General features: G+C 36.8%; 1 protein-coding gene across 3 annotated transcripts in view; it reads left to right on the top strand.

Annotated features, from left to right (window-relative positions):
* NLK (nemo like kinase) overlaps nt 1-15378 on the top strand; it is a 165575-nt gene that overhangs the window by 123794 nt on the left and 26403 nt on the right. For all 3 annotated transcript variants that reach the window (XR_002482452.1, XM_008066724.2, XM_008066723.2), the window contains exons 4-7: nt 1176-1282; nt 2678-2763; nt 7354-7563; nt 11060-11161. Coding sequence is in view for 2 of the 3 variants with exons in the window: in XM_008066724.2 (XP_008064915.1) it covers nt 1176-1282; nt 2678-2763; nt 7354-7563; nt 11060-11161 (505 nt within the window). In the remaining variant the exon portion in view is untranslated. The remainder of the gene's footprint in view (nt 1-1175; nt 1283-2677; nt 2764-7353; nt 7564-11059; nt 11162-15378) is intronic.

Below are 15378 nucleotides of genomic sequence, written 5' to 3'. Positions count from 1 at the left end.
GTGGACATGTTAGGTAGGCAATTTGATATACAAGTCTGCGTTTAAGGAAAGAAGGTTGATGAGAGATATGTATTTGGGTGTCATCCGTGTGGATGTCATTTAATGGCATGGAACTGGATCCAAGTACTCAAAATAGTGAGTGTGGATAGAAAAAAGGGCTAGGGACCAATTCTTGGAGTATTTCAATACTAAGTGATAGAAAAAGAGAGGAGAACCAACAAAGGAGACTGAAAAATAGCAACCAGTGAGGGAAAAGGAAAGTTGATGGTTTGGTATTTTAAAGCTTTTCCGTGGGGGGGGGATCTCAGGAGAAGGGGGTTTTCAATTGTTTGTTTCAAATGTTACCATTATCAGTTTTCCTCCCTGCTCCCAAGTTGTCCCCTTTTCTACTTAATGTTTTGCTAAAACATTAAATTATAAATTGTCTCAAGGAAGGTTATATTTAAATCATAAGATTCACCCAAACTTTTGATTCCTAATGTTTCTAACATTCGTGTGCCTTGCTAGAGTTCAGAATTCCACATTTCAGGCTCCAGCCTTTGATCCTCTGCCATGTGTTGATTGAGCAAAACCCTGAGGATCCAACAGAGTACAAAGTTTGAAATCTAGCAAAGAGGTTTCATAAATATATACAAAGTTAAGTAATAAAATAATTAAGTTGTTAAGATTGTAGGGAAACTTGGATTTGATCTAACCATTTTACACATTTTTAGGAATACCATATTTTAGGGAGTAACTTAAGCCACTGTTGTTAGGTAGGTTGTGATCTTTTCCATTGATACCATTCTGGCCTAAGACAAGAGTACCAATCTCCTTTTGTTTGTATTCAAAGGACTTTTCGGTAACATTTCTGAGTAGACCTTAAGACTGTTTGTGGTCTTCATACTTATCATAACCTAGCTGTTATTTATTTGCTTTTGTTTTTCTCTTTTATAATGCTGATGATAAGGACATTATTTGGCTCTTCTGCTAACTTTTAAACATGTAAATTCTTTTCATTTACCAGTGTTTTATCTTGTGAGGACTGGAATTCTCACCTCTATCATGATGTCTAGAAACTTTATTTCCCTAAACTTTTCCAGCTTTGAGATGAAAGTTATTCTTTAGATCTAGTGACTACTTTAAGAGGGTTGGGACCTGAATTATCTGAACTCTCCTTAACTTGAAATCTCAAGATATGTTGTCACAGAATTGATGCAGAGTGACCTACATAAAATTATCGTCTCTCCTCAACCACTCAGCTCAGATCATGTCAAAGTTTTTCTTTATCAGATTTTGCGAGGTAAGATTTTCTTTATGAAGAAAAGAGCACTGTCATAGTATAAATGTGTTTTGCTTCTCATTTGGACTTTAATCTGACCTTCCAAGGCTTCTTCCCTGAAGTCTTTTCTTTTGACCAAGGCATATTTTAGCATTTCTATAAAGTGTTAAGAGACTTTTAAACGTGCCAAATAATTTTTACTTTCAGTGATTGAAGAAGAGACCCTGTCAAATTCATTAAGTAGTTGAGTGGGTTCATCTAAGGAAGTAAATTAGCAGAATAGTTTGTCATAAATTCACTAAGCAGCTTTAGTTCTCAACAGAGTAGGTATATGTGGCATCAGTGAAAAGTGACCATATCCCTTATGGCTGACATTCATCCTGCAAGCCACCAGTAGGTGGGCCTGTCAGTGTTGACTAGCATGCCTGAATCCAACTCTAGAGAGGCAGAGTGACCCTTAAACCCAAAGCAGATGGGGAAGACCGATAAAAACAGCCCACTAAATAACCAATGACTTTCAGTAAAGAGTGTGAATTTGACTGAGAAAGGATTTGGGTCAACATTGTTGACGTCTCCTTTGGCCATCAGGTGTATCTTTCAGAATTTTGCTGTTACAAATGAAGGATTGTTTAAAGCCGAAACAACTTTCTTACCTAATAAAATACTTTTTATTTTCTCCACAGAATTCATAGAATTAAGAGATTCTTTATAGAGATTGAAAAACATCAGTCAAAAAGATGGAAACATAAACAATATTAAAGCTAGAACATTCACCTTCTGTAGATTTGTTGATATTCTATGGTGGAGGAAGTGGGGACAGTATTGGCTCTTTTTACATTTGTGAAAAATGTGATTTGCTATATTTTGTTCAAAAGACTCAACCTTGAGACTGTAACCTTAGCAGTGCTGAAGCCACCTGTCTTTAAGATGTCAAAAGTATTTAAAAAGTGATTAACGACCTTCTTGATTCTTAGAGGTAGAGAATACTACTGACAAACCTGGGCTGAATTTTGTCGTATCAATGAAAAATCTGTTCCAGAAAAGACTTCTTATTGGTTAATGGAAACTACTTTGTTGGAACAAGGTTCAGAGTCTCAGTAGCAGAACACCACTGACCAGCAATCTAGGAATATTAGTATGATCAGTCTTCTCCAGTGCCTGAGATACTTTTCTATATTTAAACTTATATAATTGTTTGAATTATAGGCATTATTTCTAGACTGAAAACCTTTGATGACATTTTATTTTACTGAGGCAAAATTACAGTTTTTGATGTGGCACTAGCTTTAATAATGTTCGTGATGCAGTTATTTAGGGAGCAGTTTAAAATTCTCTACTGTTTCCAAGGTTTTTCCTAAATCATGTGTTGAGTAAAAGGAATTAAATACCTGCAATTAAATCTGTTTGTTATTTCAGGTTTGAAATATCTCCATTCAGCTGGCATTTTACATCGAGACATTAAGCCAGGGAATCTCCTTGTGAACAGCAACTGTGTTCTAAAGGTATCTTTGCAGTTTATTAAACTATCGGAGAAATATCAGAATGTCAAGGCAAGGTTAAGAGTAACATATTTTTGTGGAAGAAATAGCTAAGTTTATTTTCATTATTTTACCAAAAGTTAAAGAACCCAGTTTTCTCTAGCAATATCACTAGTCATGGCCATAGTAACTAATTTGTAGTCCTGCCTCATATTTTTTCATGATATTTTGCCTTTTCATGATATTTTATAAATTGGAATTACAGTGTATCTAGAAAGAAGAATAGAGAAGGTGACTCCTTTTCAGATTGTTCCATTATTAAAAGAAGTGCACATCAGAAGAAACATTAGGAAACCAACAAGCATCTATTTATATGAGACTGAAGTATGGCTTCTAGCAAAACTGTGTAAATTTTTGCACAGCTAGCATTTCTATATGCTGTTTGAGGAAGCAAAGTGGGAAGCAGAAACCTATTTAAATGTGAAAATGGTAAGCCAGAAAAGGGTTACATGCATCTGTCAAATGTATTTTCACAATATATAGTAGCCAATTCTCTTTTTTTAATGAAAGAGACAGGTGTCACTTGCCCAGGCTGGAGTGCAGTGCCAATTCTCGGTCTCTTTTTTTTTCTTTGTTTAATGAAGACATGTATCACTCTGTTGCTCAGGCTGTAGTGCAGTGGTATGATCATAGCTCACTGCAGCCCCCAACTCTTGGATTCAAGCAGTCTTCCTGCCTCAGCTTTCTGAGTAGCTGGGACTAAAGGCATGAGCCACCATACCCAGCTAAAGGTTTTAAAGTTTTTTTGTAGAGATGGGGTCTTGCTGTGTTACCCAGGCTGGTCTCGAATTCCTGAGCTCAAGCAATTGACTTGCCTCAGCCTCCCAAAGTGCTGGGATTACAGGCATGAACCACCATGCTCAGCTCAATTCTCAATTATTCCTCTGAAAAGGAATTGATTATGTAATTAATTATATGTAGTAGTTCCAAAATCTCAAGTCATCAATTTCCATTTTATTTCTCTTCCTAGTACTGCCACCCATGGTCTTTTGTTAGACTGACTTGCAAATAGCAAAATCCACAAATGTGCATTTCCCCACCTCCAATACAGATGTTTATTGGCAGAACTCCAGAATAAAGAGAGGGCCACCATACTTTTTCTCATCATAGAAATGAGACACAAGGGCCTTCTTTCCTAATGGTGTGTGATCTCTGTGTAAGCAAATAAAAATCCCACTTATTCATAAGTGGCTACAGTATTATGTGGTGCTTCAGTCTATAGTAAATATTTTAACTGAAATGTTGTCTATTTTCAAAGTAATCAAGACTATCGTTACTACTTAAATTGCTGGCAGTTAAACTGGGTATTAATGCCAAGTGTATAAGTAAATTTCATTTTTTTATTGTAAATGCTTCTTTGAACTGTGGGCCTGTTCTCTTTAGAATCTGGTGGATTATACTGCTTATGAATGAAAATTCTCTACTCATTATATCCTTGAAGAACCCTTGCCATTTTAACTCTAGAAAGATAAAAACCTGTTTTTCATATTTTCCCCCAAAATAGCTGATAATTGTCATTACTGTGTGATTTGATCCCAAGTGCTGTCAGTTTTTGTATTTTGTTTCCAGGAGAAGTTAATTGACCCCAAAATCTACTAAAGGAAATATTCCTTTTATGCGCCATTGAGTTCATCCTTTTGCCACCTTTTCACTTTTTTTTTTTTTTTTTTTGAGTTGGAGTCTCACTCTGTGGCCCAGACTGGAGTGCAGTGGCCGCTCCCAGCTACTGCAGCCTTGATCTGCTGGGCTCCGGCAATCCTTCTGCTTCAGCCTTCCAAGTAGCTGGAACTACAGGCGCGTGCTACCATGCCCTGCTAATTTTTGATTTTATTGTAGAGATGAGGTCTCGCCAAGTTGCCCAGGCAGGTCTCGAACCCGCGGGCTCAGGCAGTCCACTCACCTCTGCCTCCCAAGGCATGGGATTACAGGTTGTAGCCCCCGAGCCCGGCACCTTTTCACTTTTTAAAGAGAACTTGCAACCCATCCTGAGAACATTTTTTAATTTTTAAGAAATAAAGTGTAAAAACCTCACAGTTAGAAATTTTATCTTGTTCATACCAAATCAGTCTTATGATAATTTAAGCCAGTTTCTTCTTATTTCAATTTTTGGTTGGAAGACATCACAGAGGATTTTGTATAGAACCTGTTATGTTTGATGCTATTAACTGCTTGAAGTTCATTTTCCAAATTGTCTATTATGATATTTTAACCTCTAACTACATGAATGGACAACTAAAGGCAAATGCCATTTATGAATACACAACACACAAATCACAACAAATTGAAATTTGCTCTACACCTTTGACTCATCTTAGGTCTATTTTTTAAAAGCCAGAGTGGAGTTCTAGGTTACAAGCATGAATTCTCCTCAGATATACAAATTCATTGAAAATAATTACAGTGTAACATTTTTTAAAAATTAGTATTCTTCCATATTATGAATATATTTTGTTTCCTGTTAAGCACAAGATGGGTAATTTTGTTAGTCTCTTTTTAGTTATCTGATCATGTAAGCTTCCCACTGTGGGCTCAGATTGTCTTCCGGAGACGTTGCTAAAAATGACTTCAAATCAGACTGATTTTTTTGTGTGTGTGTGTTTGTTTTTTGTTTTTGAGTTGGAGTCTCACTCTGTCACACAAACTGGAGTGCAGTGGCCTCTCCCGGCCACCACAGCCTCGACCTACTGGGCTCCAGCGATCCTTCCGCCTCAGCCTTCCAAGTAGCAGGAACTACAGGCGCGCGATACCACCCCCGGCTAATTTTTGATTTACTGTAGAGATGAGGTCTCGCCAAGTTGCCCAGGCGGGTCTCAAACCCGGGGGCTCAGGCAGTCCACTCACCTCAGCCTCCCAAGGCACGGGATTACAGGCTGAGCCACCGAACCTGGCTTGGACTGATGTTTTTAACAAGGGATTTACTTTATAACAGAAGACATTTTTTTATTGGGTATGTGGTTGACTTTTTCCAGATAAACAGAAGAAAGACTTTAAGTTTTTTTCTTTTGTTTTGCTTTGCTTTGTCTTTAAAAGAAATACTGAAGAGTCATGGCCAAGTAATAGAGTTTAAAAAATATTAATGGTATTTGAACAGTAGCCTCTGTGAGGATTTGATGAACTCAGGCTCTTGTTGTATGGTTTTTCTATGTGGTCTGGAAATTTTTTCTTCATTCTTAAGTTTTAAAGATACTGGTTTAAAAAAAAAAAGTTGTTGGCTTCATACTGATTCATTCCGATATACACATATTAATTCTTTTGATGTGACCAAACATAGTAGATTTAACTGAGAAAGAGGGGATTGTCAAAAAAAATTGGAGTAAATTTTGTTTTTAAAAAAGATGATTTTCAAACTTTTTTTTTAGACTGCTGAAACTCTTTTTCAAATAAAATCTTATTTTGGAACCTCAACTTAGAAATCAAATTTAAAATGTTACTTCATCATTTAGAATATTGACTTGTAAAGTTAATCAGTGAGAACACTGGAGCTTAGATGGCCACTACTATCTGATCTCATCCTTAGTGCTCTCAGTTTTTGTGTTTTGATTGACCAGTATAAAGAAAATCTGAATTTCTAGAGATAAGCAGTAGTTGCCGGTGGTGGCACTGCTGCTGTTTATTAACAGCTCACCTTGCAGCCTCAGCATACTTTTCAGTTAAACAAAAATAGCAAGAAAAGATTTATTCCTAGATCTTTGTAGAAAACAACTGGTCTTATTTATTACTGTAGCTTCAGATTCTAGCATACTGTCTAAAATTTAACAGGTACAGCAATTAAATACTTATGTCATGAAGAAGTGAATGAACCCAGTAACATTAGTATCTTACAAGTGTGCTACATTTCAACTATTTACACATTTGAGTGCGAATTAGTATTTTAAGTAGATAGATATATGAGGTTTAAATGAAGTGTCTATGGAACTCCTAAAGTACTTTGTCAGAATTGGATTCAACAGGACTCAGTTTGAAACCCATAGCTTTAAAGAAATTTTATTATATATGATTCATATAAGGTGGTGGACATAGTCTCAGCTTAGGAGATCTTCAGGATACACCTCTTTATAATATCTTTCAGTCTTAAAAATAGATAGATGAGTTTTTTTGTTTGTTTGTTTGTTATTTGTAGAGACTGGGTATTGCTGTGCTGCCCAGGCTGGTCTCAAACTCCTGGACTCAAGCAGTCCTCCTACCTAAACCTCCCAAAGTGCTGGGATTATAAGTGTGAACCACCATACCTGGCCTTGTTTCTAAATTAAACCTAGAGATATCCATTCAAGCTAGTTTTTTGGTTTAGTTATCAGTTGAAAACAGACATGTTTTTATTGATAAAGATAAGAAGAATATTTTTAAGATACATCATTTTATATAGCATCTTATATGTAAGTTTAAAGCTTTTCTTCCCTGTCATTCAAATAAGACCAGATTGTATAGTGATGCAAAAATACTCTACGTGTCATTAAAAACTTTTCTAAGTTCAGAGGTCTACCAGTGTTTTGGATACTTTTCCATTTGTAAATGTATTTGCCTACTTGCCAATGTTTTGACTGTCTTTCTATTTAGATTTGTGATTTTGGATTAGCCAGAGTGGAAGAATTAGATGAATCCCGTCATATGACTCAGGAAGTTGTTACTCAGTATTATCGGGCTCCGGAAATCCTGATGGGCAGCCGTCATTACAGCAATGCTATTGACATCTGGTCTGTCGGATGTATCTTTGCAGAACTACTAGGACGAAGAATATTGTTTCAGGCACAGAGTCCCATTCAGCAGGTATGATTTCACTTTAAGGCTTTAGTAGCTTTCAATTTTATTACAGATTTGAAAGGAGAACTCATCTTGTACATGTTTTAGGCTTATTCATTGTAGTGTCTAATTTACTTTTAGCAAATTCAGGTTCATTTAAAATTCAGAAAGTTATAAAGTTGAAGATTACAAAGAGATTCATTTTCTAACTTACGAGTCTATTAGAGGGAATGTTGACTTTATTACATGCACTGATGCATAGCAGCAAACTCTGCTGTAACAATTTGCATAGGTATAATCTTCAGTTGTTAGAAAGCTTCTGTTCCTTCTAACTGAATGGCTCTGACTTGAAAAATGTATTTGGTGATCTAATGTACTTACACTTTGTACTTAGAATATAAATTTTATTGTGCTGATTTTTTTAAACTGAGCACTTAGAAAAATTTCAGCCTTTAGTAGCCTAAAATATTTAAATATGGCAGAGAACATCAGAAGATGATTAGAATTTAGCTTTAAAAAGCCATTCATGTTACTTTAATTGTCTTTAAGACTAATTCATTGATACATACATTTTCTTGGAATAATTACTAAGTATTTTTTACTCAATACATTTTAACAATAATATTTTCATGAAAATAATGTAATAAAACATTCAGGCTGTGGAATCAGATTAGTGGGTTCAAATCCTAGCCCTGCCACTTACTCTTAAATCTTGGGCATATTAGTTAACCTCTCTGTTCCTTTTTTTTTTGGTCTCTAAAACTGTTCTGAGGATTGTTGTACAGATTAAATGAAGTAGTAAAGTTAGAAACTGGACCTGGCACATAGTAAACACTCAGTAAATCATGCAGTTATGATAGTAGTGGTGTGCCAGGGTGCTAGGGATACAGCAGTAAATAAAACAGTTATTCCTGCCTTTGTGAAACTTTCACATGAGGCAGAATAAGTATACAAATAAATATAATCCCAAGTAATGACAAATTCCATGATGAAAAATTAACCGAGTTTAGTTAGTTAGGGATAGAGAATGATGGGGGAGTAGAGCAGTGCTAAAGGATTCTGAGAGGATAACACTCCACCCATGTGAAATGAGAGAACAAGATGCCAGTGAAGTGTTCCAGGAAGAGAGACTACCAGCATAGTAAAGCCCCTAAGGCAGGTGCAAGCATGGAATGTTGGAGGGGTGGTGTGTGATGGAAGAGCCTGTAGGAGATGAGGGCAAAAAGAGATGGAACCTGGCTATGGTGACCTCATAAGGACTTGGGATTTGATTCTAAGTGTTCATGGAAAACTATATGAAGGTTGTTTGGGGTTTGTTCGGGGGTTTTTTTGTTTGTTTGTTTGTTTGTTTTTTGAGGTAGTCTCACTCTCACTCTTGTTGCCCAGCCAGCAGTGCAGTGGCATGATCACTGCCACCATACCCTTGACCTGCTGGGCTCAGGCGTTCCTTCCACCTCAGCCTTCCAAGTAACTGGGACTACAGGCACATGCCACAATGCCCAGCTAATTTTTTTAAAAATTTATTTGTTGTAGAGACGAAGCCTCACCATGTTGCCCAGGCTGGTCTCTAACTTCTGGTATCAGGCAGTCCTTTTGCCTTGGCTTTCCAGAGTGCTGGGATTACAGGCATGAGCCACTGCACCTGGCCTGCATGAAGGTTTTGATTAAAGGAGTGTTAAGATCTGATTGATTTTTAAAAAACCACACTGACTGCTGTGTCTCTATGTAAATAATTCATGCACTTGACCAGAGATGGAATTCTTTTATGCTCTTTCTACAAAGAATTGTTAACCAATATGTTAGCAACTATGTATCTATGACCAACATTTAAATTTACTTGTTGTACTTTCAAACTCCATTTTTTAAAGTTTACATCTTAAAAATTGATGCTAGTGATTTTAAAAATTATTAGTTATATATAATATGTAATCTGATGTTGGGTACCATTGACAATATCCACTTTACTGTTCAATTTTTTTAGAAAATAAAGTTCAACAGACTTTATTTTCTATTGTGATGGAACATGAGAAGCTGTCATAAGATGAATGTGACTACTGTGTTGATTGCATGCTGAAAAAGTTAAGTAAAAAATAATGAGATAGTCAAATTCTATATATTGAACAAGAATCTCGAGTTTTGCTGAAAAGAATATGTAAAGGAAAACAAGCAACTGGAATGGGGTTCAGATATCTCTTTTTCTAGAGAAATACGTAGATCTTGAGTTTGCCAGACTGACATAGCTACTAAGGGAGGAAAACTCATATATATCTAATTGTCAGTGTGTTTTGGGATGAGAAATCGAGATCTAAAGTAGGAAAAGACTCTAACTTCTAAATGGAAGTAATTATTTTCTGTTGTATTTTTCCTGTATCTTTGAGGAATTATTACCCTAGTACCAGCAGACTTCATAAAAGTGTTTCTCGTCTATGGAGGTGATCCGTTTTAAACAACTTTCTGAATATTTCCATTTGTTTTCCTGAGCTAGTCATTTCCTTCTACCTTTAGTGTGGTTGTTAGGTCCAAAAGTATCATCTACACATTTTCCCCAAAAAGCCTTCTATAGAGATTTTTACTTCTGTGGAAAGCAAGCTTCTCAAGTATCTCCATTAATCTGTAGGGCGGTGATGCTGATGGCTACCCCATGGTTTAGATAAGTACAGAAAATAGTGCTTTATATTTGGCAACCCCAGAACCAGGAAAAGAAGTGTTCTCTAGGTAAGAATTTCTCATTCTGGAGGGATCCAAATGAAATGTTGTTGCTGATAAGGTTATGAAGTTAGAACAATTGTAACACTGCAGAAAATTGGTAAGGTAGTTTGATACCTACAAATACTTGTTTGCAAAAAGAGTGCTTTATTGGCCTCTTTTATTATGCCCAGCTAGCTAAATGTGGTCTTATGTGGTATCATAGTTTTCTGCCAGTGTGAGAGATTTCTAGCATGACTGGAATGTAAAGGATGTGTACTGTTCCAAACAGTGAGAGCTTAGCTTTCATTTCAGGTGTGAATGTTTTGAGTATTTATTAACTCACAGCTGTTTGTGGATTAGCTCCTTGATGAGCCTGAATCCTTTTGAATCATCAGAATCCATTCATTAACTGCTTAAATAAAGCAGTCCTTATTCATCAACAAAAGAGCAGGTCAACTCTGCAAGGATCATAGATGCTATAGTATCAAGAAAATGGGACCGATGCAGACTCAGCTGATCCAACCTTTTGAATGTCATGCTCGCCGAAAAAATTTTTAAAATATTTTTATCATATGGATTTCTAATAAATAGAAATGTTTAAATGATAAATAGGAATTTATTTACTTAAAGGATTAAGATAAGGAATTTCTAAATCTTGTTGGTTTGTTCTTTTCTAAAAGGCCAGAAAGTGGAAGTAGGGGTTTCTGTCAGTTAATCTAGAGTTTGTCTTAAGGTTTCTTCTCAAATTTGGTCCTCATCTCCAAAGCTGTGATTTGAGAGTAATGGAAGGCTATTTCCATGAGCTTGCTATCTCTGTGTTTATGTTTCCTTGTAGTTGGATTTGATCACGGATCTGTTGGGCACACCATCACTGGAAGCAATGAGGACGGCTTGTGAAGGCGCTAAGGCACACATACTCAGGGGTCCTCATAAACAGGTAAAAAGAAGGGGAGAGAATCTGTATCTGGTAACCATTTGTTTGGGCAAGACTTCCCTTCCAGTAGAGTAGTGTATTGAGAATTTTTAAACAAAGATATTATCTGTAGGGGTTGTTTTTTTAATGTCATGGTCCTAAGTAAGATGTTAAATATTTGTCAAACTAAATAAAATATCCTCATTCCCAGTGCCAAAGGAGAAAGTTTAAATTTTTGTAGCCCCTTTGCTAATAAATGACCCCTAGCTTTGTTTTTTTTAGTTTATTGATGTATACGAGAAGGTTACTATAGGTAGAGCTTTGCTCTCAATGCCATAACCTAGTACATGTATATCAAGATGTCCTTTCCAAGTACTGAGCCAAAATACCTGGTATCTCTTATTTTAACCAAGACTGTGAAGCAATTGCTATTGCACTCTTGCCATTAACACAGAATCAGATGTGCATGTTGTTAGAGTAGAAGTATGAAAACAGATTGCCAGATTCGCACTGATGAACATTACTTGCAGCCAGTGAAGTAAGTCACTTTCCTAATTTCCTTTGAACAAAACAGCTTAATGATGTGAAGAGTGAGTAAGGGATATACTTTTCTCAGGAACAACAAACTAATACAGAACAGATAAGGCTTGAGTAGGATAACCTGTCAACTAATTTTCCTGGATTTTCGTTTCTTTTGAATTGGCTATTTAGATAATCTAATTGATGGTACCAAATGACAGAGTGCTAGCCAGACATCTGGTCAGTACCCTGTCTTCCCCTTGGAGTTACCTCTCTAGTGTGACTTCAGAGTTTTTGTTTTTGTAGGCAAAAGGGCAATGAGGTAAAGTGTGTAGTCTAAAACCAGCTCAGCCTAGTAAAGACGTATGCTTGTATTTTAAATACCTGCCCCCCCCATGTTTACATCTTTTTGTTGCATTTATTTTTGAACTGTAATGTAATATGAGGTCCTAACACCCTTAGAGGAATGCAGCAAGTCTTAACCTAGAGGAATGTTCTGTATTGTAGAAGGAACTAACAAGATCTATTATGTTCCATTTATTCTCTAGCATCAGGAACATTAAACTAATGTGTCAATACTTCATGGTAAATGTGTCCTTGGAAGTAGCAAAATAGTTTTCCTCTTTAACTGACTTCATTAGGCTAGTAAATCTTGCCTGGGTAAAGGTAACCAATAATGAAAAGTGAACATCAGACACTGGTGCCACCCTTCCATCTCTAGAAGATTTTTAACTATTGTTAATGGTTACCAGCTAGTTAATCCTCTAGGTCAAAGAGTTGCTTAAATAGCAGCCTAGAGAACAAGACTTCTTGAGGAGTTTCCTGCCTGTTGTTTAGATAGAACAACTCCAAAATGTTATTGCAACAAAGTCACTGTGCACTGCTTTTAGCATTCCTGGCAATTGAGTCCTTTTTCTACTGAAATTTCAAAAATCTGTTAGTTGTAAAAACCTAGAGCTTTCAATGAAATAGTATGATGACCACTTGTGTATCTAATCCTGAATTGTACCCCACATCTTTAAAGTAAAATTTTAAAAAATAAATAAAAATAGCAAATATCATATTAGTTTCTAAAACCAAAAGGGGAGGAAAGGAAAATCTAAAGCTCCACTTTTATTTATCTAGTTAAGTAGGTTTAGATACTTAATAAAATTTTTTCTAATATATTTTTACATGAATTGGCCTAATTGGCTTTTTTTTTTTTTTTTGAGTTGTGTCTCACTCCATCGCCCAGGCTGGAGTGCAGTGGCACACACACAGCCACCCCAGCGTCGACCTACTGGGTTCAGGCGATCCTGCCGCCTCAGCCTCCCAAGTAGCTGGAACACACACTATGTCCGGCTAATTGTTTTTGTGATTTATTGTAGAGAAAAGGTCTCACCAACTTGCCCAGGCTGGTCTTGAACGCTTGGACTCAGACAGTCCTCTCACCTCAGACTCCTAAAGTACTGGGATTACAGGCTTGAGCCACTTCACCTGGCCATAATTAGCCTTTTAATAGTAATGCCTTTGTTTATCACTAAGTTTAGTGATGACCTTAAGGGAACATCATGGTGAAAGCTTAATTACACTGGTAAAAGGGGTAGCTCTGGCTAGTCTTGGTGTCAAAATATCTTGATTTTGAAAAGAAGACTGGTGGGGCAAAAAGTAGTTATGAAACCATTTCTGCTCAAAGGTTATATACAGTTTGCACAGACTTTAATGTCTAGAGATTGCTTTTAACCATTGCTGAAAATGGTCTCCTTAGGTAGGTGTTTATGGTCTTTGAATACTAACTCAGCTAGATGTGTATAGAATAAGTTATTTATGCCTACTATATATATTTGAATGCAAATGAACCTAGCATATTACCTGCTTCCATTCTTCTGCAGTGTAGAAACTCAATTTTTGATCTGTTTCCTAGTTAATCTTTATATCATCACTGCTCTCAAGAGATATTAACAGGCTCTTGAAACTCTTTACTTAAACCACCAGAGTCTACCTTTTTCCTTTCCACTCACTTTTTCCTACCCACTCCTCAGCCCCATGATGCATATCCCATATGCCTCTTGTTGGCTTATTAGCAGCTGCTTGAAGGTATCTCCATTCATGTCATAGATATTTACAGCTGAGGTTGGAAGACACACACACACACACACACACACACACACACACACACACACACACACACACATTTAGTATGTAGCCACTTGGATCTTTTTAACATTCAAAGATCAATTTGGTCCCCAGGATATACAACACAGCTTGCGTAATTCTGTATATCATGACTGTTCTGCAAAGTATATAGTATTTAGCTTAGAGCTACACAAAGGGTATATACTCATTTTAATTTTCTTCAGACTGTAGTGATTGATTAAGAGAGCAGGGTGTGGTGTCAGCATTAGGCTCACCACATTGCACAATATGTTGAATGGTGACCCAGGAGTTATACAATGCAGTTTTCAGACAGATTGAATATGAGTGTTGGCTCTACTAGTAACTAACTTTGTGACTTCTGTGTATCTCAGTTCGTTCATCTATAAAATATGAAAAATGGTTTATACTGCATTAAATTATTATAAAGAGAATGCATGCAGCCGGGCTCAGTGGCTCAGCCTGTAATCCCGCGCCTTTGGGAGGCTGAGGTGAGTGGATTGCCTGAGCCCGCGGGTTTGAGACCCGGCTGGGGAGCGAGACCTCATCTCTACAATAAATCAAAAAATCAGCCGGGCGTGGTAGTGCATGCCTGTAATTCTGGCTACTTGGAAGGCTGAGGCGGAAGGATCACTGGAGCCCAGCAGGCAAGGCTGCGATGGCCGGGAACGGCCACTGCACTCCAGTCTGGGCGACTGAGTGAGACTCCAAGTCAAAAAAAAAAAAGAGAATGCATATAAAGAGAGCATAGAATAGTACCCTAGCACATGCTAAATGTAATAAATATTGACCATTAAAATTGTCACTCTAAAATAGTAGATAAAAAGCTTGTGAATTTTTTAAAATTATGCATTGTGATCAAGTGGCGCTTATCCCAGGAATGCAAGGATGGTTTGCCTACAGATAATCTAAATATTTTTTAACATCCTAAGTGAGAAAAATCATGATTATCTCAGTTTCAGAAAAGGAATTTGATAAAGTTCAATCATTTTTATGCCTTAACATAAAGGATATTTTCAAAACCTATAGAAAAAATTTAAATGAATTCCTTTTAAGCTTACAAACAAAGCAGGATGAGATGTAAAATACTTCATTATTTACATGAAAAAACAATAAGTGCACACAGAAAGAGCCTCTAACTTTTAAAAAAAAAGACTTCTAGTAATCCTTAGTGGTGCTGCTTAGGCTAATTGCAGGTCTTCACAGGGCAAGCTGTATCTTGCTGTATTTGTTCTAAATTACTTAATATAGCAATGTTATATTGACTGTATTTAAACACATGAGGAATACGTCTAGAAATTCAATACAAGTTTTTGAATTTGGACTATTAAAACTAAGCTTCAGGCTGGGCTCTGTGGCTTAGCTTGTAATCTCAGCACTTTGGGAGGCCGAGGTTTGTGGATTGCTTGAGCCCGCAGGTTATCTAGACCAGCCCGGGCAACTTGACGAGACTCGTCTCTACAATAAATCAAAAAAATTAGCTGGACATGGTAGCACACACCTGTAGTTCCGGCTACTTGGAAGGCTGAGGCTGAAGGATCACCAGAGCCCAGCAGGTTGACACTGGGGTGGCCGTGAGCGTGCCACTG

Source organism: Carlito syrichta, unplaced genomic scaffold, assembly GCF_000164805.1.
Source record: "Carlito syrichta isolate Samal-C Ts95f unplaced genomic scaffold, Tarsius_syrichta-2.0.1 Scaffold309091, whole genome shotgun sequence".
Lineage (NCBI taxonomy): Eukaryota > Metazoa > Chordata > Mammalia > Primates > Tarsiidae > Carlito > Carlito syrichta.
This window is presented reverse-complemented; position numbering and strand designations above follow the sequence as displayed.